The sequence below is a fragment of the Pteronotus mesoamericanus genome, unplaced genomic scaffold (assembly GCF_021234165.1).
Source record: "Pteronotus mesoamericanus isolate MK-2021 breed Mesoamerican mustached bat unplaced genomic scaffold, CSHL_Meso_final contig_105, whole genome shotgun sequence".
Classification (NCBI taxonomy): domain Eukaryota; kingdom Metazoa; phylum Chordata; class Mammalia; order Chiroptera; family Mormoopidae; genus Pteronotus; species Pteronotus mesoamericanus.
Window position 1 is genome coordinate 2,952,671 of NW_026555006.1, and position 26,155 is coordinate 2,978,825.

The window sequence follows — 26,155 nt, forward strand, 5'->3', positions numbered from 1 at the left end:
GTATGGATGGAACTGGAAAGTATTATGCTAAGTGAAATAAGACTAGTAGTGAAAAACAAATACCATATGATCTCACCTATAAGTGGAACTTAATAAACAAAACCAAACGAGCAAAATAGAAAAAGAGACATGGTATATGAAACAAACTGAAACTAATCAGAGGGCTAACTGGGGAAAGAAGAGGAAGGGTCTAGTCAAGAAACATGTATAAAGGACCCATGGTCAAGGACAAGAGGGTGGGGAATGACTGAGAGAGCAGGTGGTGGGTAGGACAGGGGAGAGCAATGGAGGAAAAATTGGGACAACTGTATCTGAACAACAATACAAAAAAATACAGCTTTAAATATTGTCAAATGTTTTTTCCTCCACCTATTGAAATGGCCAGAGAAATTTTCTCATTTATTATATCAATGTGGTGAATTACAATAATGAATTTTAAGCTGTAAACAAGTCATGCACTGTTGTATAAAGCCCACTTGACCATGAAGTTACAATATACATATGTAAGTATTTTATGTTACTAAATTCAGTTTGCAAATATTTTATAAAAATTTCTCTCTATGGTTGTAAGAAATATTGCTCTGCACTTTAACTGTAATGTCTTTGTCTGCTTTGGTATTAGAGTAATGCTAGGTTCATTCAATGAATTAGGAAGTATTTCATTTTTCTCTATTTGTGAATGATTGCTAATATCTGCTACTTAAATATTATATAGACTTTATCCATGAAGTCATCTGGGCTGGGGTTTTATTGGGAGGTTTTGACTGTTGATTCAAATTATGTATTAGATGTAGAGTTATTCAGGTTTTTAATTGTTTCTTCTGCCTGCTGTGATAACTTGTAACTTTAAGATAATTTTCCCAGCTTTCAAAAGTTTCATGTAACCTTTAAATTTACTGGCATAAATGTGGTCTTAATGTTGCCTTATAATCTATTTAATATCTGTAGGTATCATTTTCAACATGAATAACTGTGTTTTCTCTTTTTTGTTCTTATTCACAGTAGCAAGAGAATTATCAACTTCATTGACATTCCCAAAAAAGAGCTTCAGATTTTGTTCATCTTCTCTAGTATTTATCCATTTTCTGCTTTATTGTTTTCCATGTGTTTAACTTTTTTTCCCTATACTTTGATTTAAAAAAAATGAACAACAGCTCTAGTAAGTATGATTAACATAAGAATAAACTGCACATATTAAAAAGATACAATTTGAGCCCTGGCTGGTGTGGCTCAGCGGACTGAGCACCGTCCTGAAACCAAAGGGTCGTCAGTTTGATTCCCAGTCAGGGCACATGCCTGGGCTGCAGGCTAGGTCCCCAATAGGGGGCACACAAAAAGCAATCACACATTGTTGTTTCTCTCCCTCTCTTTCTCCCTCCCTTCCCCTCTGTCTAAAAATAAATTAAAACTTTTTAAAACATAAAAATATACAACTTGGTAAGTTCTGACAAATATATTCAGTGAAACCGCCATCATAATCAAGATTATAAACTTACCCATCACCTCTGCCTCCATATCCTCTTATGCCCCTTGGTGATTCTTCCACATTATCCCCACCTCATCCCTAGGGAACCACTGATTTGATTTCTTTGACTATGAATTACTTTAAATTATCTAGAATTTTACATAAATGGAATTGCAGAGTATATTTTTAAAATCTGGCTTCTTTCCACATTATTGGGTGTAACAATAGTCTATATTACTGAGTAGCATTCTATTGTATGATTTATACAACAGTTTATCCATCCACAGATTTATGCACACTTGGGGTTTTCTACAGTTTGAGGATATTACAAGTAAGTTGATATGAACGTTAATGCACATGTCTTTGATAAACATATGCTTTCATCTATCTTGGGTAAATACCTAGGAGAAAAATAGACAAGAATGTATTTTTAGCTTTGTAGGAAAGGGCCAAACTCTTTTCTGAAGTGGTTCCTTTTGTGGTGTGCTCAAGTTCAGTAATCTTTTCTTCTCCAATGTCTAATCTTCTGTTAATCCCTTCTGGTATGTGCATCTTAGACATCAGTGGTTTTCATCTTTAGACATTTGTTTTTACATTTTGATGACTTATGATTTTTAAATCTTTCCTCTCTTTTTGAGCAAAGTAATAGCTATAACAATTGTTTCAATGTCCTTATCTGCTTATTCCAACATCTCTGTCAGTTCTGGATTGTTTTTGATTGATTTCTCTATTATGAGCCAGGTTTCTCCACATCTTTGTGTGCCTGGTCATTTGTTATTTAATGCCAGATATTTTTAATTTTACCCTGATGGGTACTGAGTATTTTTTATTCCTATAGATATTCTTGAGCTTTGTCCTAAGATGCAGTTTTGTTACTTGGAAACAGTTTAATGCTTTTGGGTTTTGCCTCTAAGATGTTGGTTGATAACTTCTGACCACTATTTAATTTAGGGCTAATTATTTCCCAGTACTGAGACATGAGGCATCTGAGTATTTTATCCAAAGCTTCATGAATTACAAGGTTTTTCCCATCTAGATGGTGGGCGCAGACTCTATTCCTGACCTTGTTCCCTTTAAGCCTTTTGAGTGGTCTTTTTAGTTGTTTTAGGAGTGAAGATAAATCCATTTTTTGTAAAGGGTGGGGGTCTTTTCCTATTTCTTAGGTGGAAGCTTTAATCATTGTTTCTAGAAGCTTCTTTTGTAATTAAGCATCTGAAACATAAATTTCCTTCACAATATCACTTTGTCAGCATCAAACAAATGTTGACATGCTTGCTATGTTTCCACCGTAATTCAGGTCAAAGTACTTTCTAATTTCCTCTGTGATTTCTTCTTTGAACTATGGTTTACTTAGAAATATATTACTTATATTTCAAATAGATCAGAATTTTCCAGATTCTTTCATTTCTATTTTAATTCCATTGCTGTCAGAGAACATATCACACATGATTTTAAAACTTTTTGTGACTTGTTCTATATCCAAGCATATTTCCTACCTTAATGAATGTAGCAACTGTAAATGAAAAGAATACGTATTTTGCTGTAGTTATAAAGAACATTTTATAAATTTCAAGTCAGTCAAACTGGTTGGTACATTGTTCGTATTTTCTATATGTTGTTCTGAACATTAATGAGACGAGAGAGGTGTAATTTCCAATTATAATTGTGATTTGTACATTTCTCACTTCAGTTCTGTCAGTTTTTGCTTCATATACTTTCAAATTCTGTTATTAGATATGTACACATTTAGGATACTATGTCTTTGTGATGAATTAACATGTTCATGATCATAAAATGTCTTTACTTAGGCCTCATAATTTTCCTTGTCCAGAAGTCTACTTTATCTAATATTAATATAACCTAACAATGTTACTAACATTTATGTATATACTGATTACTGTTTTCTAATATATATTTCAATCTTATGCTTTATATTTAAATTGGGTTTCTTATACATATAATTTATTTTCCTTTTTTATCCAGTCTCACAATCTCTTAATAAGAATGTGAGATCATTTAAATTAATTTTTTAAAATAATTTTTTACTTTTCAATTACAGTTGACATACAAGATTACATAGTTTCAGGTATACAACACAGCAGTTAAACCTTCATATAATTTACAAAGTGATCATCTCAGTAGATCTAGTACCCTGACACTGTACATTGTTATTACAATATTATTGACTGTATTCCCCATACTGTACCTTACATATCCATGACTGTTTTTAAAGCTCTCAATTTGCACATCTTAATCCCCTCCCTTTTATCATCCATCCACCCCAACCCCTCACCCATCTGGCAACCATCAACATGTTCTCTGTATCTATGCATTTGTTTGTTTGTTCATTTATTTTGGTTTTTAAGTGAAATAACATGGCATTTGTCTTTCTCTATCTGACCCATTTCATTTAGCATAATACCCTGCAGGTCCATCCATGTTGTTGTAGATGGGAAGCTTCATTCTTTTTTATGGCTGAGTAATATTCCATTATATATATATATATATATATATATATATATATATATATATATATATGTACCGTCTCTTCTTTATAGGTTTGTCTATCAATAAACACTTACGTTTCCATATCTTAGCCACGTAAACAATGCTTCAATGAACATATAGATACACATGTCCTTTCAATTAGTGTTTTGAGTTTCTTCGGATAAATACCCAGAAGTGGAATTGCTGGGTCCTCTTTATTTCTTATTATATAGCCTTTGTTTTAAAGTCTATTTTGTCAGATATAAGTATTGCTACCTCAGCTTTTTTATTTTGTTTTCATTTTCATGAAATATCTTTATTCACTCCTTTACTTTAGGTCTGTGTGTGTCTTTCAATCTGAAATGGGTCTCTTGTAGGTAATATTATGGGTCTTGTTTTGTTATTCATTCATCCACCCTATCTTGACTGGAGCATTTAATTGGTTTACATTTGTGTGTGATGAAATGAGCAACACCTATAAAGAATTTCCGCTTCATACTAAAGAACAACAGTAATCCTTGAGGAAAAGCATCTGTTTGCACTATGAGATGAACTGGCTTTTTCACAGAGCACAGTTTTTACTTGAATAAATGACTGCACACTGTATTATTCAGACTTGTTATTTTCTCAAAATAAACAAAGCCTGTCAATCCAAAGGAAACCAAGGACATTTTTTTAAAATAATAGAATGAATCTTCAAACTAAAATCCAAATTTTAAGAAATTTTTATATGCCCCTATGAGCCTGATAGCTTCCCAAAACTTACAATATTTTTCTATGAGGTCAGTGATGATATTAACAAATGTGCTTAATTGATATTATAAAATGTAACATGTCAACATTTGGTTGATCTTTATAACAAAGTGAGACAATCGTTTCCAAATGACAATTTCATGATATTATAAAATCATGCACTTAAAGTAAAGATATTACACTGGATTTTAAAATAAGAGAATACTAAATTTTCATTGATGAGTTTCAGATTTTACATTGCAACTAACCTTTAACAAACTACCACTAGCCAAGTTTTGGTTCAGTATCAAATAATACTATAAGAACATTATCTGAAAAGGCTATTAAATACTCCTCCCTTCTACAATTATATATCTGTTTGTGGTTACATTTTCTTAAAACATTTCAACAGAAAGTAACACATTGAAACTGAAAAAAATAGAGAAACAAATATAACAATCAAACAGCCTTCTACATAGAAACTGAAGAATCTGCAAAAATGTAAAACAATGCCCTTTTTCTCAGTGTTCTTTATTTTGAAAAGCTAATTATTGCCCTGGCTGGGTGGCTCAGTTGGTTGGAGCATCATCCTGTACACCAGACTGTTGCGGGTTTGATTACCAGTCAGGGCACATACCTAGGCTGCAGGTTCAATTCCCAGTCAGGGCACATGTAGGAAGCAGCTGACTGATGTTTCTCACATCGGTGTCTGTCTTGTCTGTCTGTCTCTCTAAAATATCAATAAATAAAGATTTTTAAAAAACTAATTATCTTTCACTAAGAATCTTCTTCATGTAAACATGTAATGGGTTCATTAATTATCTGTTAATGCATATTTAAATTTCCCAGTTTTAGTTACTAATATGAAAAATATTGCTTTAGCTGGTGTGGCTCAGTGGACTGAGCGCCAGCCTGCAAACCATAGGGTCGCCGGTTTGATGCCCAGTGTAGGGCACATGCCTGGGTTGCAGGCCAGGTCACCAGTAGGGGGTATGCAAAATACAACCATACATCAATGTTTCTCTCCCTCTCTTTCTTCCTCCCCTACCGTCTCTAAAAATAAAAATAAAACAAAATCTTTAAAAAATTTTTTAAAAATATATAAAAAATATTCCTCTGGAGTTTCTAATAATTGTGTACCACATGCTCAACAGAATCTCTTTCCTCTGGGTAAAGAAATTTGATAGTCTCCTATCCCTACCTGTAAGCTCAAGAAATTGTTTGGCTTATCCTATGATGTACAGATTATTATTCAGTAAAAGATCTGAAGGGAGCACAATCCAGATTTCTGGAGTTTTTCCTCTGTGTAGCTCTCTTTTCTCTATTTCTCCATCCTATACAGTCTAGTCATTTCAGCTTCATGGATCTCGTATTACTTTTTTTTTGAACTCAGCAAAACTGTTAGGCTCTGCTTGGGTTCCCTATCCCTGAAGGGTGGTCTAGAAATTCCCTCCAGGCATACATTAGAGGCGACTACAGAGCTTACCTTGTCTGTTTCCCTTTCCTTGGGTATCACAGGCCTCCTACACTGCCTATTGTCCAGTACCTAAATACAACTGCTTCAAATATTTTGCCCAGTTTTCTAGGTCCTATACCAGGTAGTATGCCAGTTACTCCTCTAAGGGCAGAAACAATTTTTAAAAAGTTTTTATTTCTCATACAAAGTTACTACAGACAAAAATCCCAGTGTTTTCCCTAGTTTGAACAGTTCAGAAAAACAAATCAAAGATGTAGCTCATAAAAAACGTATTAGACCATTATTATGTATATTACACTTATTTTACATGGTGATGCTTACTTTTACACTGGAAATTACAATGCTTAAAATTCACATGGTTTTATATTCCCATTAACCATAAATTATTACATATAACAATTTACTTTATAGTTTTATATGGATATTTCAAATACTGCTCTGAATATAATAAATATCTTTAACCAATTTTGGTCTGCTCAACAAAGAAATAACTGGCAAAAGGAAATTCTGTTTAGTCTGTTACACTCCAATAAATTGTGAACAGATTTATAAATACTTCATCTGCGATTTATTGCCTGAGAAAAATAATTTTATGTAGTTGTTTTTATTTTCCTTCAGATTCCCAAGTTGTAACAAATCCATTGTCTATAGATTTTACTAGCTTCTTTCAAGGTCATTTGGAATTTGTGATTTCCAATTTATAGTACTAAACCTTTATAATTTGTAGAAAATAACTAAATATTAGGAGGGTGTAAAATAAGATTCCATACTGGGGGTGTACTAATAATTTTCAAGCAGAATGCAACAGCACACTGTAGCAATGTTATGATCACCATGATGAAAAGCCTTATGTCAGTTCTATCACTATATGACTATTTCTGAGACAAATTATAGGCCCTCCCTGGCCTCAAATTCCACACTAATTTGCTTTTTAAAAAGTAAGAATATATTTCATTTTAATGCCATCTATTACCATTATTTTAATTTAAAAAATGCCAACACAAGGTGGCACTAAAAGGTTAAGACTGCCTGCAAAAGGCAATGAAACAGCCTATCTGAGTAGACACAATAAGGAAATCAACCTGCCACCTACAAGAAACAATGTACAAAAAATGTCATGTGGATTTTTAGCAAGCACAATTCTCAAAAACAAATTTTTCCCCCTTTGTTCAATTAACATTTTTTTCCACATCAAAATTCTTTCACTAACTCTATTCATTTCCTCACTTTAAACATTTAAGACATCAGCTCCTACAAATACTTGTTTCAACTATGAAGGCTAGTCTTTTGAAAAAAAGATCAGATTTTGTATCAGGGGGAGGCATATTAGATTTTCAGGGCTAAAAAGGACCCATCTCAGAGGATGTTTAAAACTCCTTTGGGATATGATTTAACCAAGAACAAGCAGTGATTTAATGGAACTGATGACCTTTGGCTTTGCAGGATGACGCCCAACCAACTGAGCACACCGGTCAGGGCCTGGATACAAATCCTTTAAGAAGTGAGTGTTTTGCAAATATTTTCTCCCAGTCCTCAGCTTATCTTTTCATTTTCTTAAGACTGTGTTTCAGAGAGCAGTGTATAATTTTAATGAAGTTCAATATTTTAGTTTTTTCTGTATGATTTGTGCTTTCAGTGTCCTATCTGGCGGAGGGGGTGACTTTACCTAACCCAAACTCATACATTTTCTGTCATAAATTTTACAGTTTTAGTACTTACATATAGGTTTGTAAATTATTTGAGGTTAATGTCTGTATACAGTATTAGGATTAAGATTCTTCTTCTTCAAGGTTAACACATGTATGTGGCATTTGGATATCCAATAGTGCTAGCTCCATTTATTGAAAAGAGTATTTATTCCAAAACTGATTAACCAGGTATAGTAAGTCTGTTTCTAGACTCTGTACCTGTGCCAATGACCTATTTGTCTATCTCTTTTGCCAATACTATATTATCATGATTATTGTCTTATAATCAGTCTTAAAATTAGGTGGTACAGTCATCCAACTTTATTATTTCAAAGAACTGTTTTAAACATTCTACACCACTTGAATTTTAATGTAAATGAGAATCAACTTCTCAATATCTTTTTTTAAAAAGTTGAAATTTTTATTGAAACTGCACTGATTCTATAGATCAGTGTGAGGGAAAAAATGACATTTTAACAATAGTGAGTTGTCCAATTCATAAACATGATATATCTCTCCATTTATTTAGGTCTTTAATTTTTCTCAGAGATGCTTTATAGTTGCAGTGCAAGATCTAGCATGTTTTCTGCTAAATTCACCCCTTTGGTATATAGGTGTTTTTTTAAAATTTTAGTTTTTATTGTGTGTTGCTGGTATTAAAAAATATAATTGATTTTTGTATACTGTTTTTTGTAAACAAAAGTTTTGTATCTTTTGACCAAGCTAAATTCAATTATTAGTTCTAGTAGCCTTTTTGTAAATTCTTTGGGTTTTCTACATAGATTATTATGTCTTTTTTAATAAAATATTTTTAATTATTTCTTTTAAATCTGAATTTTACTTCTTTTTCTTGCCTTAATGCATTGTCTAGGACCTCCAGTAGAATGCTGAATAGAAGCACCAGGAAAGAACATCCTGGGCCTTGTTTTCAATCCTAGGGTCAAAGCACTTGTACTTCCCTTAAGTATGCTAGATGTTGAATTTTTGTAAATGACCTTTATTTGAAGTTAAGCAATCTACCTTTTGTTTCTAATTTTGGAGAATTTTTTCCAAATGAATATTGAATTCTATTAAATGCTTTTTCTCTATCTGTTGAGATAATTATGTTTTTTTCTTTTTTAGTCACTTGATAAGGAACATGAAATTTTTTTCAATCGCATAAGTGACATGATTATATTTGTACTCTTGAAAGATAGTTATCATGATACAATTTATTCTTTAGAAATTGGTTATATGTATATCTCTTACTAGACCATAAGTTTTATGAAAACAAATACCGTGCCTGTTCCTGTCTCCATTCTATATCTGGGATTGGATCTGAGTACAAAATAACCTATTGAGTGAATAAACAAATGCAGGGAGAGCTGAAGCACTATGAAGAATCAGCAAGAATGGAGCAAGACTAGAGGTAGTAAAAATAACAAGGAGGCTATCTGATTGAGGGTTTATATTTCCACAACAGAATGGTTAAGGGGCAAAGGATCTAACCTGATAAGGGAAGTTAAAAAACAAAAACAAAAACAAAAAATGCCAAACAAAAAATTCAAGTTTTTTTACATGCCTAAGAATACTGGAGAAACTTGGGTTGATGTTACTCTATAACAGGGTTTGATTTATTTTTATGGCCAACCCAGGAAATGAAGGCCAAGAAATTCGTTTTACATTTTCTGGGTTATCACATACCCTTGAATCAAGCTATAATCTTCGTATCTTTGGACTGAGAATTAAATAAAGTATAGGCAGGCCTCCTTGGTCCTCTCCACACTAGAATCTATTTTCCAAGCTTATAAAGGGGTTTCCAAACCAAATCTGTTTGTGCAGCAGTCTAACATTCTATAATGGTATAAATGACTAAGAAAAGAGAGGTCAAGAGTGGAATAGAGAAGATCTGCTCAGAAGTACATTAAGTGCACCTTCGTATTGCTTTCTCTTCTCTAGACTTCAGCCCACTAAGATGACAAACAAACTGGGCTTAGAAAGGTGAGTAGAATTGCTGAACTCATCAGAAAATAAAGCTATACAAAAACTGGCTGTAGGAAGGGAATTCCTCAGCAAGAAAACATTGCAAACTAAAACAGAGGAAAGAGAAATGATACTTCTTAAATCTAAAGGTTTTAGGATTAGACGAGTACTCTACCATTATTCAATAAGAGTATTCACATTGTATATAAGTGTCACATTGTATATGCAGCACTGGCATCCTAAAATGAATCATGGTTCTAAAAAGAAAAAGTAGCTGGAAGTGATGCTTCAGGAAAAAACTGTAACAACTAGCATCTATAGTATGCATTTTTCCCCAGTTTTAGTAAAAGGTAATTGATACACAGGATGGGGCAAAAGTGGGTTTACAGTTGTAATATAAATAAATAATACAAGGATAAACTCAGTTTCATGTGCTCACAACTGTATACCTACTTTTACCCCACCTTGTATAACATTGTATTAGTACAAAGTACACAACATAATGATTTGACATATGCATATACTATGAAATAATTACTACAGTAAGTTTAGTTAACATCAATCACCTCACATAGTTGTAATTTTTTCTTGTGGTAACTTTTAAGGTCTACTCTCCTCACAAATTTCAAATATTCAATATGCCACTGTTAACTACAGTCACTATGCTGTACGTTACATCCCAATATAGCATGCCTTTTAATTTCAACACAACTCTGTGCAGCAGTTGAATGAACTACTAAAGATATTTAGCCTGAAGAAATGGGGAATAATAGTACTGTCTTTTAATATCTGAGGAATTGTCAAGAGGAAAATATATTTACCTTGTGTAGCCTATCTCTGAAAGGAGAGTGAGGTTAAAAAAAAAAAAAAGAAGCTTACTGGTGGCAACTCAAAATAAGGATGAACTAACACATACAACTGATATCTCTTTTTTTAAATATGGTTAGTATATAAAATGTTTTTACTTATAAAATTGTAGTCAGAATTGATAAACAATGGAATCACTGCCTTAAATTAATTTAAGCAACATTGTTGAAAGTATTTAAGCACCTACAGATGACCCTAACACAAAAATATGGACAAGACTACTTAATTTGTGACCAGTTAGACTAGCATTTACAGATCCCTCCAACCCATTAATCCCCATGAACCAATTAAGTCGCTTATTAGCTTTTGTCAGTTCTCACACCTATTAAATGGGGATATAGGTTCTGGCTATCTCAAGGTAATGTGAAAATTAGTATGTCAATGAGTATAAAAGAGCAGAGGCAGGGACTGAGGCAGCATAAAAGGAGGGAAGGGTAGCATGAATCTGTCACTAGTGAAAAAGGAGAGATTCTATTTAAGGTCACTTTTAACTGAACAAGGACCACAACCCCAACTATATGCTAAACACTGCGCTGTTCTCATTATTCCTCCAGACACACCATTATCATTCCTGTCACTGTGCTTTTTTCCTTGCCTACAATCAACTTTTCCCTCACTTTGTCCACATGACCTATTTTGACTCATATTTCTTTCACAGCCTGGCTCCTCTCTGAAGTCTTTCCTGACCACCCCCACAACACTAATTATTCCCTTCTCAAACTCCCAAAACACTAGCTAACATTGAATTAATTGCTTCTTTTTCAATATCCTCATAGCACCTTGTGTATACTTCCATAATAGTTGTTTCATTGGAAAAACTGTGAGTTCTAGACTCAATTTAAGGCTGAGTTTGTAGTCCAGGAATTCTCAGTTTATTCATCTTTGAAAGAGGGATAATAATGTCTGTATCACAGTTGTTGTAAGAGTTATATGGGAACTAAGAGTTGTATTGGAACAGTGAGCATTGTGGTTGGTGTCTAGTAGGTAAGGTGTGTACGTGTTGGTGAATAAATGAATGAAAAAGTGAATGAACAGGTAAATGTCTTTTATTTCCATGTATTCTTCCACTCTCCTATCCAAATATAGACCATAGAGTCTTCAGAGATAAGGACTGTTTTACTTATGTACTAGCCCAAGAACTTAACATAATTTTAAGTCCAAAGTAATAAACTATAATTAAATGACCTATTCTGATTGTACAAGTCTTTGGAATTTACTTCCTAATTTTCGGCAGTAATTGTTAAATATAAGACCTTGGGAAAGTATTATTTATTAGCTGTTAGTAATAGCCATTGCTACATATGTTTATTCCTTTTAAAAAGGAAAATTTCTTTTAGAATCTTTCGAAGGAAGAATCAGTGATTTTAGGGAAGTGTCAAAGAGGAGACAGAAAGATAAATGGCAGAAAGTCAAGATCACAGTTTGAGGATGCTGCTTAATTTGGGGAATACATAATTGTTGGCATAGAGGCAACAGACACCAGTTTGTAAATGAATCAAAGAATACTACTACTAATGCACAACATTTGCTGTCTTTCCTCACCAAAAATATCAGCTATAATTGTCATTTCATACTCCCAACATCTGTACAAGGCAAATAAGATTGCTACTCTTTCCTTCTTTTCACATGTACTAATAACAAAAACCAACCACTTATATAGTGTTTACTATTCATAAAGGCACAGAAGATTTAAGGCATGTGACAAAAATTATGTGGTTAATCTGAGTTGCAAAATAAGTATCAGAAACTTAGTTTACAAACTCAAGACAAAAATTCATTTGAAACATACTGAACTACTTTTTCAGGTTCAAAAATGCATTTGTTAAATTAAATGTCAACTACTTCCATACTCAATATGATTCTTTTAAACTAAAATGTTGTCCAATATTAAAAAGGTAGTTTTCAGAAATTAGATTAAAAACAGAAAAATAATGCAAATGGTTCTACTAATTAACAGACCTATTTCTCTGCTATATTCTAGAAATGGAACCCAGGATATGTTGAATAAGCCCAGCAAAAGTAGGTTTGCTGAGAGCACTGATTCAACTAACTTTATGGGACAATACCTTTTTGTTAGGTTAAACCCACTGCTAGATCTTACAGTTACAATAGACAACAATTCCTACCCTCAATATCACACTACTTCGTACTAGACAGTAACTTCACAGCAGAACCAATGATTTAAAATAACTTTAAAATTTTATTCAAGATAAGAAAGCCCAGAAGGATTTTGTAATAAAATTAAACTGCAGTAATAAACAAGACACTAAAAACATTAAAAGAGCAATACAATTACCACTAGGTGTCACTCTGATATAAAAGTTCTTGGCCATCTCTAGACGCTTTTATACTTTGAGTCTTCCTGATAACAACATGAAAAACTGCATTATTTTATTTAGCATCTCTTTATATTTTTATATGTATACATACACATAAAAATTAGTATTTATCCAGTTCTTTAATTAACAGTAAGATGATCTATATCTAAAAACTAACAATTACATTGCAGGCCACATAAACTGAGTGTATTTTTAAAATTTCCTATAGTATATGAATTAGTGTACACATAAAATATCCATATGCTCATTCATTGAGCCATTTATTTTTTTCAACAGTTATTGCTCAGTGCCAAACACTGTGCTAACAGAAGGATTTGGAGAAGCCTAAGACCTGGTCTTTGACTTTGAGAAGTTAACATTCACAAGAGAAACCCAAAACATAAAGAAAAAGATATTTTAAAATCCACTTAAAAAAATCTACAGGACTTTTTATAAGAGACTAGGAGATGAAATCACCTTAGTTATGTCCATGGAAGTCAAGAGGCTTCATAAGGGGAGATATTTATGTGAGATATTCAAAGATGACTATTAGTTTTCCAGAAAACTATAAAAGAAAGGGCAAATGAAGCAATATAGGAAACAGGGAACCACTGAAAGATGTGAGATTAATATTCTAGAAAGATCGCTGTGGGCAATTATGTAAAATACCAAACAGAAAAAGAAACTGAAAAAAATGGAGATTAGAGGAGCTATTTTAATAATTCATGAAAGAAATTAATTCCTGAACTGTAACAGAGTGGTTCAAATAAAGGAGGGATTCACATGGTATGATAAAAAAAACAGATCTTAATCAAATAAATGCAATAAAAGGAGTAAAAAAAGAATTTCCACCAAGTCTCAAATATCCCTGAGTACACCTTCCATGAAGATGCATATCAACAAACAGAGAAATGTATAAAACATTTGTATAAAATGTATAGAAGACAAATGTATAAAAAATGATTCTCTGGCTGGCATGTAATTCACAATAAGAGAATAATTATAATCCAGAATAAATAAAAAATGGGAAACAGAAGAAACAAGAAAAGGTGCATGGTATATACCTTTATAATTTATAATTCATTTTAAATAAAATTTCATTTACTATATATGTAACTTTTAACTATACCTGTTTTTTGAACTGAATGATGATTTGGCTGCATCTACTCTACCATATGTGGGCTTTCACAGTAAACAATAAAGCCAATATTTTACAAAATGTGACCCCTGGAATCTTCCCCATGTTTCTATAACAAAGCTTTAAAATAGTTCCATAGTCATATTCTCCAAAGATAGAATTAAAATATATTATTAACCCATATAATCCATAGAAGCCAGTGTTTCTGAACACCGCCCTTGAAATGAGCAGGGCATTTCGCTCCAACTGGGTGAGGAAAAAAAAAAGTAGTTCAAATGATCAAATATCCATGAACTTCCACTTTATGCCAAATATTTCATCAACAAAAAGAACCTGGTCACTTTTAAATATGACACTATTAGTAGTTCAGCCACATGCAACATAAGTTAAAATTTATTTAATAAAAGGCCATTCCATTTTTCTTAAAACAGATAAAAATCTGAGATATTTTTAAGATTTAAGAAAAAAGTGTGATATGGCACTGAGTTCTTTGCCCCATGGTAATAAAATATCCATCACTAAAGTAAGAGAGTAAAGACCTAGTAACTCCCTACCATGGAGTCCCCTACTAATACACCAAGAATGCCCTAGCAATATTACTGAAAATCCATATAAGCAATAATCATGGTCAATTCTGAGTAAATACTAGTATGACAGTGAAAAAATTATTTTTCAAATATAGTGGATGGTTTTTGGTGGTTTTGAAAATACAAAATTCATTTTAAATATCAACAAAGAGATACAAACTATAAAAAAGACCCAAACAAAAATTTTAGAGCTAAGGACTATAATAATTTAATGGAATATTTCATTAAAGGGGCTCAACAACATAACTGATCAACCACAATAAAGACACTGTAAACTTGAATACATGTCCTTTGAAATTATCCAGAGATTAAAAAAAAAGAAAAGGAAAGGAAAGGAAAAAAGTATGAAAATGAATGAAGAAAGCCTAAAGGACTTAGGAGACATGATTAAAGAACTGATATGTGTATTATGGGAGTCACAGAAGAGAAAAGAAAGGGGCAGAGAACTTATGTGAAAAAATAATGGCCCAACTGCAGAATCCTGTAGGCACATACAGATACTTTAACAGTGGTGTTTAAATCACTTAATCTGGTTATAGAAGTTAAAAGACAAATGTATAAAAAAAATAAGTAGAGCTGCAAAATGTTAGTGGATACAAAATAGAAAAAGATGTAATTTCTGATTGCAATAAAAAGAGGTGAGAAACTAGAGTTTCTGTACATATAATTGAAGTTATCAAGTTAAAAGAAATTATTATGACTTTAAGATGTCTTACGTAAGCCCATGGTAACTACAAAGAAATTGCCTATAGAAAATACATAAAAGAAAATGAGAAAAGAATCAAAGCATGGTATTACCAAAAAAATCAATGAACATAAAAGAACAAAGAAAAAGAGGGACAAAAAGCTACAAGACAGAAAGAAAATAAATAATAAAATTACAATACTAGGTCATTCCCTATCAGAAATTATTTTAAATGTAAATGGATAAAACTCCCCCATCAAAAGACACAGACTGGTTTAATGGATTAAAAATACAAGATCTGATTATATGGTGTCTACAAGAGACTCACTTTAGATTGATGGACATAACAGAGAATGAAGGGGAAAGATGAAAAAAGATAATCCATGCAAATGGTAACCAAAAGAGAGATGGGCTGCCATACTTACAGCAGACTCTAAGTCAAAAACTGTCACAAGGGAGAAAGAGACTATAAAACAAAAAAAGTAAATTCACCAGAAAGATGTACCAACCATAAACATACAAGGTCTGTCCAGAAAATATCCACCTATGTAATATGAACAATGGAGACATTTATTGAAGAAGATACAATATCCAAGAAACACACTGCACACAGGACAATGCCACCTTAGTCCCCTTCAAAGTAGGCACCTTGGGACCTCACACAGCTCTCCAGCATCATTAACAACTGCAATACGATGTTCCTTCTGCTCTGGTAGCAGAAGCCACAGGACAAATTTTGCCATGACACAATTTATGCCAAGATCCTGCATTAAAATCTTGGACACCATAGTTTTGGGGATCCCCAGATCAGCTTCTAGTTCTCGCACTCTCAGTCACCGATCTTTGTTAACTGCAGCCCGTACATGTTAAACATTGCCAGGTGTTCTGCTTGTTGCTGGCCTTCCAGAAGATTGTTCACTTTCAACAGATTCTCAATCATCTCCGAAATGTTTGTGCCACACTTTTATTTGTGCTGTACTCACTGCATTGTCTCTGAAAGCCTTCTGAATCATCCAAACAGTTTCCACGGAGGAATGTTCAAGCTTAATGCAAAATTTGATGCAGATTCATTGCTCTACGCAATCACTTTGAATGCGATGGCTACCCAGTGCACATGCTCACTCAACAGCATCTACCGCTCCCACTGACTAGCACAGTGAAATCATCATTGTTCACGTACATGCAATTCCAGTCCACTCTCCTTGGCTGCCACGTTACATCAATGTCATGTAAACTCTTCTCATTACATTAATAATGGCTGGACTTTTTCTGGATACTCAATATCATAGCACCCAGTATATGAAGCACACAATAACAGAACTTTGCAGAGATACACAACAACACTACTACAATAAGAGTAGGGGATTTCAATAATGAATAAAACTTTCACACAGAAGATTGATAAGGAAATAGAGACTTGAACAACACTGCACACAAAATAGACCTAACAGACCTATATAAAACATTACATTCAACAGCAGCAGAATGTATGATGTTCTCAAGTGTACTCAGAACATTCTCCAGGATGGATGATACTAGGACACAGACAAGTCTTACTAAATTTAAGAAAAATAAAGACTTTCTCAAATAAACAAAGTTGAGGGGAAAAGCAGAGGGAAAGTTACTGATTTTTTTGTGTCATTAGATTAAGTTGGGAAATATACTTAGTATAATTTCAATCTTCTTAAATTTGTTAACATGTTCAAGAATTCTGGAAAATTCACCAATGTATGGAAATTAAACAACGTATGTTTGAACAACCAATTGGTTAAAGACAAAAATCAAAATAACCAAACGAAAACACAACATATCAAAGCTGAGGCAATAGAGGGAAGGCAGCACTAAGAGGGAAGTTTATAGCAGTAAATACTTAAATTAACGAAGGTCTCAAATAAATAACTTACCTTTACACCTCAAGTAACTAGAAAATCAGAAACAAACTAAGCCCAAAGTTAGAAGGGAGGAAATAATACAGATTTGAGCCAAAATAAATGAAAAGATAATAGAAAAAGCATAGCTAAAAATCAACAAAACTAAGTGCTGATATTTGAAAAGATCAACAAAGCTTTCTTTTTAAATTAGCCTATACAAAACAGAAAAGACTCAAATAAATAAAATCAGAAATGAAAAAGGATACAGTATAAATGATGCCACAAAAATAAAGGGATCACAGAGATCACTATAAACAATTATTTGTCAACAGATGGGGTAATTTAGAAGAAATAGGTAAATTCCTAGAAACATAACGTACCAAGACTGAATCTTGAAAAAGTAGAAAATCTGAACAGATGTATATAACTAGTAGGGAAATCTCAGAAATCAAAAACCTACCAACAAAGAAAAGTCCAGCACCAGGTTACTTCACAGGAGAATTCTACCAAACATTTAAATAAAAATTAACATAAATCTTTCACAAACTCTTTCCAAAAATCAAAGAGAAGGGAACGCTTCCAAACTCATTTTATGAAGCCAGCATTAGCATGATGCCAAAGTCAGACAAAGGCACTACAAGAACAACAACGAAAAACTATAGGCAAGTAACTGATGAATATAGATACAAAAATCCTCAGCAAAACTCTAGAAAAGCCAATTAAACAGCATATTAAAAGTATTATACACACCATGACCAAGTGGAATTTATCCATAGGATGTAGCAATGGATCAACATGTGAATACCAATGTGATACACCCTTTAACACAATGGAGGGAAATACATCACATGATCATCTCAGTAGATGCAAAAAGGCTCATGACAAATTCAACATCATTACATGATAAGAACACTCAACACACAGAAACAGAAGGAAATTACCACAACATAATACAGGCTATATATGAAAAGCCCATAGCTAACATCATACTCAATTGTGAAAACTAAAAACTTTTCCTCTAAAGATCATGAACAATGCAGGAATGCCCACTCTCAATGCTTCTATTCAACATAATATTGAAAGCCCTAACCAGAACAATTAGGCAACAAAAAGAAATAAAAGGCATCCAAGTCAGAAAGAAATAAAATTATCTCTGTTTGCTAGAAAACTTGAAAGAGTCCACAAAAAAACAACAACAAAAACCCTACTATAACTAATGAGCAAATTTGGCAAAATTGTAGGATACAAAATCAACACAAAAAAATCAGTTATATTTCTATACACAAACAATAATCCAAAAAGGAAACTGAGAAGAGAATCCCACTTATAAGAGCATTAAGAAGAATAAAATAATAGAAACACACTTGACCAAGGAGGCGAAGGCCTTGCACAATAAAAACTACAAGACATTGCTGAAAGAAATTAAAGAAACAAATAAATGGAAAGACATCACATATTCATGGATCAAAAGACTTGATATTCCTATCATGCCATATCACCCAAAGTGAAGTAAGATTCAATGTTATCACCATCAAAATCCCAATGGCATTTTTTGCAGAAATACAGGGAAAAAAGCTAAATTTCATATGGACTCACAAAGGACCCTGAACAGGCAAAACAATCTTAAGAAAAAAGAATAAAGCTGGAGGCCTCACACTTCCTGACTTCCAAAACACTTTACAAAGTAATCAAAACAGTATGGTACTGGCATAGAGGCAAGCATACAATACAAACCAATAGAACAGAATAGAGAGCCCAGAAATGAGCCCACACATATAGGTCAAATGATCTTTGACAAGGATGCCAAGTCTACACAATGCAGAAAGGACAGCCTCTTTAACAAACTGTGCAGGGTAAGCTGGATATTTACATGCAAAAAAAATGGAGGCTGGACCTTCATCTTAAACTATACACTAAAATTAACTCAAAATGGATTAAAGACTTAAATATAAGATCTGAAACTATAAAATTCCTAGAAAAGGCTATACAACATTGGTCTTGGAAATGATTTCTGGGATATGACACCAGAAGTACAGAAAACAAAAGTAAAAATAGGCAAGTGGGACTACATTAAACTAAAAATGTTCTGCAAAGCAAAGCAAACAATCAACAGAGTAAAAAGGCAACATACAGGAGAAAATATTTGCAAACCATATGGGATAGGAGTTAATATCCAAAATATATAAAGTCCTACTTCAATAGCAAGAAAGTAAACAACCCAATTTAAAAATGGGTAAAGAACCTGAATAAACATTTCTCCAAAGAAGACATACAATGACCAACAGGCATATGAAAAAAATGCTCATTATTAATCATCATGATAATGCAAACCAAAACCACAATGAGATATCATCATCCACCTGTTAAGATGGCCATTATATCTAAAAACAAAGCAACAAAATTCCCCTAAAATCCAGAAAATAACACGTTTCCAAGGATGAGGAGAATTTGGGACCCCTGTGTATTATTGGTGGGAATGTAAAATGAAGCAGTCACTATGGAAAAAAAAGAGTATGGAAGTTCTTCAAAAAATTAAAAATAGAACTAACATATGATCCAGCAATCCCATTTCTGGGTATTTATCCAAAATAATGGAAAGCAGGATCTCAAAAGAGAGTTGCAATTCCATGTTTACTGCATTTAAAGTAATCAAACTTTCAGAAGCAGAAAACAGAATGATGGTTGCCAGAGGCTGGCCAGAGGGGGAAATGGAAAGTTGCTGTATCCCAAGTACAGATACAATGTTTCCGCTATACAAGATGAAAAAGTTCTAAAGATCTGCTGTATAACATTGTGCATATAGTTAACAAAACTATACACTTAAAATTTTTGTTTTCATATTATGCTTTTTTAACTACAATTTTTTTAAAAAGGAGAATGTACAGGAGAATATTTGAAAGCATAAGGATGTGCCTGGGGAGAAATGGCTGGACTAGAAGACGACTCCAAATGTATAGGCCTTGAACCTAGTCAAAGAAAGGAAAGAAGTCCCTTTAAGACTGAGACGTGGTAAGTAATAAGGAGAGTAACAATAGATGAAAATTAAAAATGTAGCAGGGATTTACAGCCATGTTAAAAATTTGATTTTTATTCTAAAATCAATGGAAAATTCTACATGGTTTTAAGAGGATAGCAATCTGATTAGTGTTTGAAAATGATCATTCTTTTAACAGCCTTGCTTTTCTCTGTATTAAATTAATAAAATTAGAGAAAAAGCTCCTCAAAAAGGAACAAAGACAAAATTTCAGAAATATCTAGAATTTAGATTTAAGGCAAAACTCATTAAAATAGAAATTAATACAATTTCTGGTTCTACAACAAACATGGGTCAAATAATCTGAACCAAACATGAGTTCAAAATAGCTTCTCTACAGAAATTTAGTAAAGTCTTTCTAAAAAAAAAAAAAAAGGCAGGCATACACTTTGAGTTTCCTTTGAAAGGATAGTACTGAAGCAGAAACATGTTTTATTTCTTCTACCTTATAACCATAGTATGAAAAGTAAGTGAGCTTCAGCAATGAAGTCCGATATGCAATGTACCTAATAATTACAGTATTTTTTAAGCTCCTAGATGTTTGATTTGCATCTGTACTAAAACAGCATTATATATACCATTTCATATACATGGGACAAAAAAAATTATCCTCAAACTTACCTCAACTTCAATGCAGTATTTAAAAATAGAGCACAATAAATAATCTGTATGGGGAAATAGTTTCAATTTACTTTTGTTCCCTTGTTGGCAGTCAACTCAAAAGAAAAAAAAACAAACTGAATATTTACCTAATGAACTGTTTATTTACGAAGGCTTTACGGTAGGAAAAACCTTACCAACAGTACAGCTGTCTTCAAGTACCACATCAACATTTCTGTCTCTGTACTCAACCCTGAAGTCCAGCATCCGAGGTTGCCTTTCTACAATCTGCCTAGATGGCACTACAGGTCGAAATGCCGATGAGGAAGAGGGAGCAGGAGCTGGAGCTGGAGCTGGGTGACTTGCCGAATCAAATACAGGTCCTGGTATAGTTTCACCTCCATAGTCACTGAAAAATTGACATAAAAGAAGGATTATCATCAACCAAATCATTAGGCATTACCACTAAGGACATGCTCCATATTTGGTTTGTGTTGTTCTTCGTATCAAATTTTCCAACCTGTGCATCAAGGTCTAACCTTAAGTTCTTCCTCCACAAAATCTTTCCATGTGACTGAAGTCCACATCCCATCCTTGCTTTTCTCTCTATCAGCAGTTTCATACATATCAATTAACATTTAATTAGACGTTAACCTTACAATGTTATGATGTTGGTAAAACATCATTTTAAACTCTGTGAATTAAGAACAGCATCTTCTTTACTCACTCTTGAATGAATCATTATTTGATTAACTCTACTTTTCACAAAAACAACTTTGAAACTTCACCTTTCTTAAACCTCCATTCTACCCATCTCACTCCTGCCTTAAAAAGATGATTTGTTTACTTTGCAAAAACAAATGCCATCAAGAGAAAAATTCCCCTACCTTTTTTGACACAAAATTCAAAACTAACCCATTCACTCTCATTTTCTCTTCTTATGAAACAGAGAAGACATTGTCCTATCTATCCAAAAATCTAAAACAATCTTCTCATTAGCTGTATTTTATGGATTATTATCTCTTCTTTTTCCAGTATCTTCAACATCTTCTCTTCTGGACTCCTCAAAAACTATTTTTTTTTCCCTTCTTCAAATTATTTCCCTTCTTCAAAAATAAAAATGAAATCTTGGTTCTAAGAAAATTAATTGTATTTGTAAGGATTAAATCAGACACTGTGTATGAAAAGCTTAGCATAATGTATGGTACCCAGTAAGAGCTCAAATTCAGTATATTCAAAGTTTTAAATAATTAATGAGTGTTTTCCCAACCCTGATCCTTCTCCATTATTCCTCTTATCAGTTCCCCAAGCCAGAAACCTCTGGCATTACCTTTGACCAATTCTTCTCTGTCAACTCCCACATTTAATCAGTCCTTTCAATGTTACCTTCTAAGTATCTTCTGGATAAGTCATCCACCTTTCGCCTCTGAAGCTATCACCCTTGTCTAAGCCACAATCACTTTTTATATGGACTAATGCAAAAGCGTCCTAACTAATCTCCCCTGCATTTCAGTCCATGTCACCACTAGACTGAAATTAATGACAGAAATGTCTTAATTTTCTTCAATACTCCCCTCTGCTTTTGATATAAATAGGTAAAGAGGCATACAAGGTCCTGTATGATCTGAAATCTATCTGCCTTTGCTTCCTCGTCTTGTGCTATGCTATCTCCATCTTACTATGCTAACAGCTACAACAGCCTGTGTCTCACACCTTGATCTGGTTTTATGGGGGAATACAGACTATTACTTCTAAGACCATTCTTTCCTTTCCATCTCATTCCCAAATCCATGTTTTTTCTGGCTAATTATATTTATCCTTCATATCTCAGACTGAATGTGTATCAACTCAAAGCATGTTTTACTATCTCAGACTAGTAGTCAAATTCCTTACTACTACCAATAATTATATATTTAGTTGTACAATTAATCATTTGACATTAAGACCCCACTAGAATATAAGTTCCAAAAAGGCAAAGCTGACATTTGTGTTTTTAATGGCTGTATCTTTGCCCTTAGCTCAAGATTTTATATCTAGAAGATACTCAAATATTTGCCAAACTAATGAACAGAGGAATAATAATTAATTTGGTTTTTCTCTAACTTAATTTATCATATATTGTCACTTTATTTCCATCACTAGGAAAAGTAGGAATGAAGAGAATATATGGAATGCTTCTGTTGAAACATCATATATACATATAAAATATCTGTGTGTGTGTGTGTGTGTGTGTGTGTGTGTGTGTGTGTATCTGCTATCACCACCAGAACTACAAAGCTCTGTCTAAAACATCTTTCTTCTCATATAGAATTTAAGGAAAAACAATGAACTGAAAGCCAGAATAGGAACAACAACAAAAAATGATCCAAACATGTTAAGTTAAGCACTGTTCATACAATTAGGCAGGAGAAAATATTTGCATTTACTTCACAATATTGCTTTAATCAGTGTTTACCAAATTATAGATTACAAAATTGATTTAGTGAATTGTGATGAACAGAAGAGAACAGAACAGAAACGAAACAATCAGTACATGCCACTTAATAGTTAAGACCAAATATTGTTTCATACTTTTTATTCTGGTACATATTTGTATATGTGTATTTTGGTTTTCAAGTATTTTTCATTGTAGATTATAGTCAAAAAAGTTTGAAAGTAACTAACTGAGATCTCACCAGAGTTCAGATACTACAGTGATCACTGATTCACAGAAACATAGCCTTTCTCCCAGTTGTTAGAGTCAAGGAAAGTAATCTTGGAAGGAAGACATGGAAACAAAGAAAATGTCCAAAGCAGGAAAGAATGTCGCTGTGGGAATCCAAAGTGAGCTCCTAATTATCTATGAATAGAATCTGTGCGATGATACTCCGCATCTCTAAATTTTGTCCCAACTTCTCAGAACCCAAGAAAAACAGCTAGAGTTAGTAGGCTGGTCATTGACTTAGGGTTTTCTTAACTCTGAATTCCCCATTCTATAGTCTATTCTGTGATGCTGGGACTAGAATTCTGCAAAAGTATATACAAGGTGGGGCAAAAATAGGTTTACAGTTGTGAGTACACAACACAGTGTATTCATGATTATTTATTAATTATTGTATTTTTTCATACTAACTGTAAAACCTACTTTTACACAACCCTGTATTGTTTCCTGATAGACTCTGCCTATAGGGGATACTAAAATAGGTTAGTATTAGGAAGACAGGAGGAACAACTTTCTTCTTACTGTCTACATGCATTTCTATCAGCTTCACCCTGTAGCTTTATCGCCTGCTTTTTTTTTTTCCAGCATTCTTATAACCCACTTCTTGACATCCCCTTAAAGATACCAGTAGTAGCTGGACAGTATGCACTCCAGAGGTCTAATCCTCAGCACCAAGGGTTCCCTCTGAGCTTCAAAATTCTGTTAATCCCTTTTTCCTTAGATCTAAGAGTGGTAACTTCCCAAAGCAGTTATTATATCCAGGTTACGTCAGTTTTACTTTTTTTGCTCTTCCAGTCTTCCACACCTATTTAACCAATCCTTCATTAAATTTCCTCTGATGAAATACCCTAGTGTGGTTCCATTTTCTTCATAATGGCAGCATTCCAGGAAACATAGGATTTAGGAATTGGCTTGATTATGTTCTTGGCCTTCAATGCACTGCTGATCACTGTGCCAGTGGAAAATGGGATAATAGTGATCCAAGCCATAGCAGGCATAACAATTAATTAAATTATCACTTGTAGTTAATTATGAATGCATGCCTTTTGAAACAAGTGCCTAAAGGGACCAAATGATGGTTTGGCTTGACTGTTACGGTAGTAATAATGACAACAAGCACTATAGACTGGCTGCCTCTGACTGTAAGTGAGAGCTTATGAAACAAAATGGCATATTTAGGGTTTTTAATTTTCAGTTCAAGTCAGAAAGCTATAGAGCTTCTGAAGGGGCCCTTTAAAAAGTTTCTTATTTCTGTAACCATGGGTATGATCCTGCTGAGAACCAGACCCACAATTTAATTTTGCAGCTTGCATAATTACAATGAAAGTTGAATATACAACTTTCTAAGTCTTTTTTGTAAAAGTTAAGAGACTATTTTAGGAGTGGGACCCTAAGATGTGAAATAGAAATACCTCAGTGGACTCAGACAGTTAGAACCTTGACTTATTAGTTTCTTTTGTAAACAGAAAAAGATCCTCATCCCATAACTGAAAAGGATAGCCCTCCTCTTGACTGAAAAATGTCAATACTCTTACCTGAGACAGCTGCCCTGAAAGGGATACCTACTTTCAGAACTTACCCCACCATTTATTTTGCCTCCAAAAATCAGGTCTTGTTATGCTCCAAGAAAACAAGTACAATGTCTTACCTGAGAGAGGGTAGCTTATATCCAAAAAGAATTATAAGATTTTTCATAAATTATATCAGCACAAAACTAGGATTAGGTATGAAAATGAATGTGAAGTGAGTCTGACCACAAGAGTTTGGGTAGGGCCAAATATAACATGTTTCCTTAAGCAGCTGCAAGTACCTCTAATAGTTTGCTTGTTGGCTGAATGAAACATAAGTCCCAAAGGATGAATGAGGATGAAATGCCCAAACTTTCCTGGCAAAATGTAGAAGAAATCCAGATGCTTAGAAAAATACAGATGCTGGAGTATATTTACCATGTACAACCTGATTATAGACACATCTTCCTACATGATCCACAAGGTTCCAGAGGACAATGCAATAAAGCATGGAGAAATACATTAGTAAGGAAATCTGTATTCTTGAAAAACCCTGTAGTGGCTGTTTTCTCTGGGTTGGGAATGACATGGCATCACTGAAAAAGATTTCCTAGGGCATGATAAGATCTCAGAGTGCAGAGGTCAAATGGCAGAATTTAATAAAAGAAGGGTGGGAGCAGTTAGTTAATGGATAACATGGGCAAAAAGAGTCAATCAGAAGATTTCAATGTACAGAGATCTTTAGTAATGCTTAATTGAATATTTTATTTCTAAGGAACAGAATTAAAAATCAGCCTACTAAAATATTACTTATTTATATACATACAGTACAAATCTAGACCTGACAATCTAAATTCTAACTTTCCTAACCACAATGGAAAAGTTAGTCACTCCCAGCTTCCAAATGCAAGTTGGTTCAGACATAAAGTCCCTGGTCCTCTCAAAGACAATGCAACACAGTCACATGTATGTACTGTAAAAATTCCCTCTAAGACCTCCCCTTGAAGATTTGCAGCCATTTACAAGGGTATTTGT

General features: G+C 33.4%; 1 protein-coding gene across 1 annotated transcript in view; it reads right to left on the reverse strand.

The window, feature by feature from the left end:
* Positions 1-26,155, reverse strand: part of FAF1 (Fas associated factor 1) — a 394,387-nt gene that overhangs the window by 268,733 nt on the left and 99,499 nt on the right. Inside the window, exon 4 of the mRNA XM_054572862.1 lies at positions 21,109-21,320. Within this exon, the coding sequence (XP_054428837.1) occupies positions 21,109-21,320 (212 nt within the window). The remainder of the gene's footprint in view (positions 1-21,108; positions 21,321-26,155) is intronic.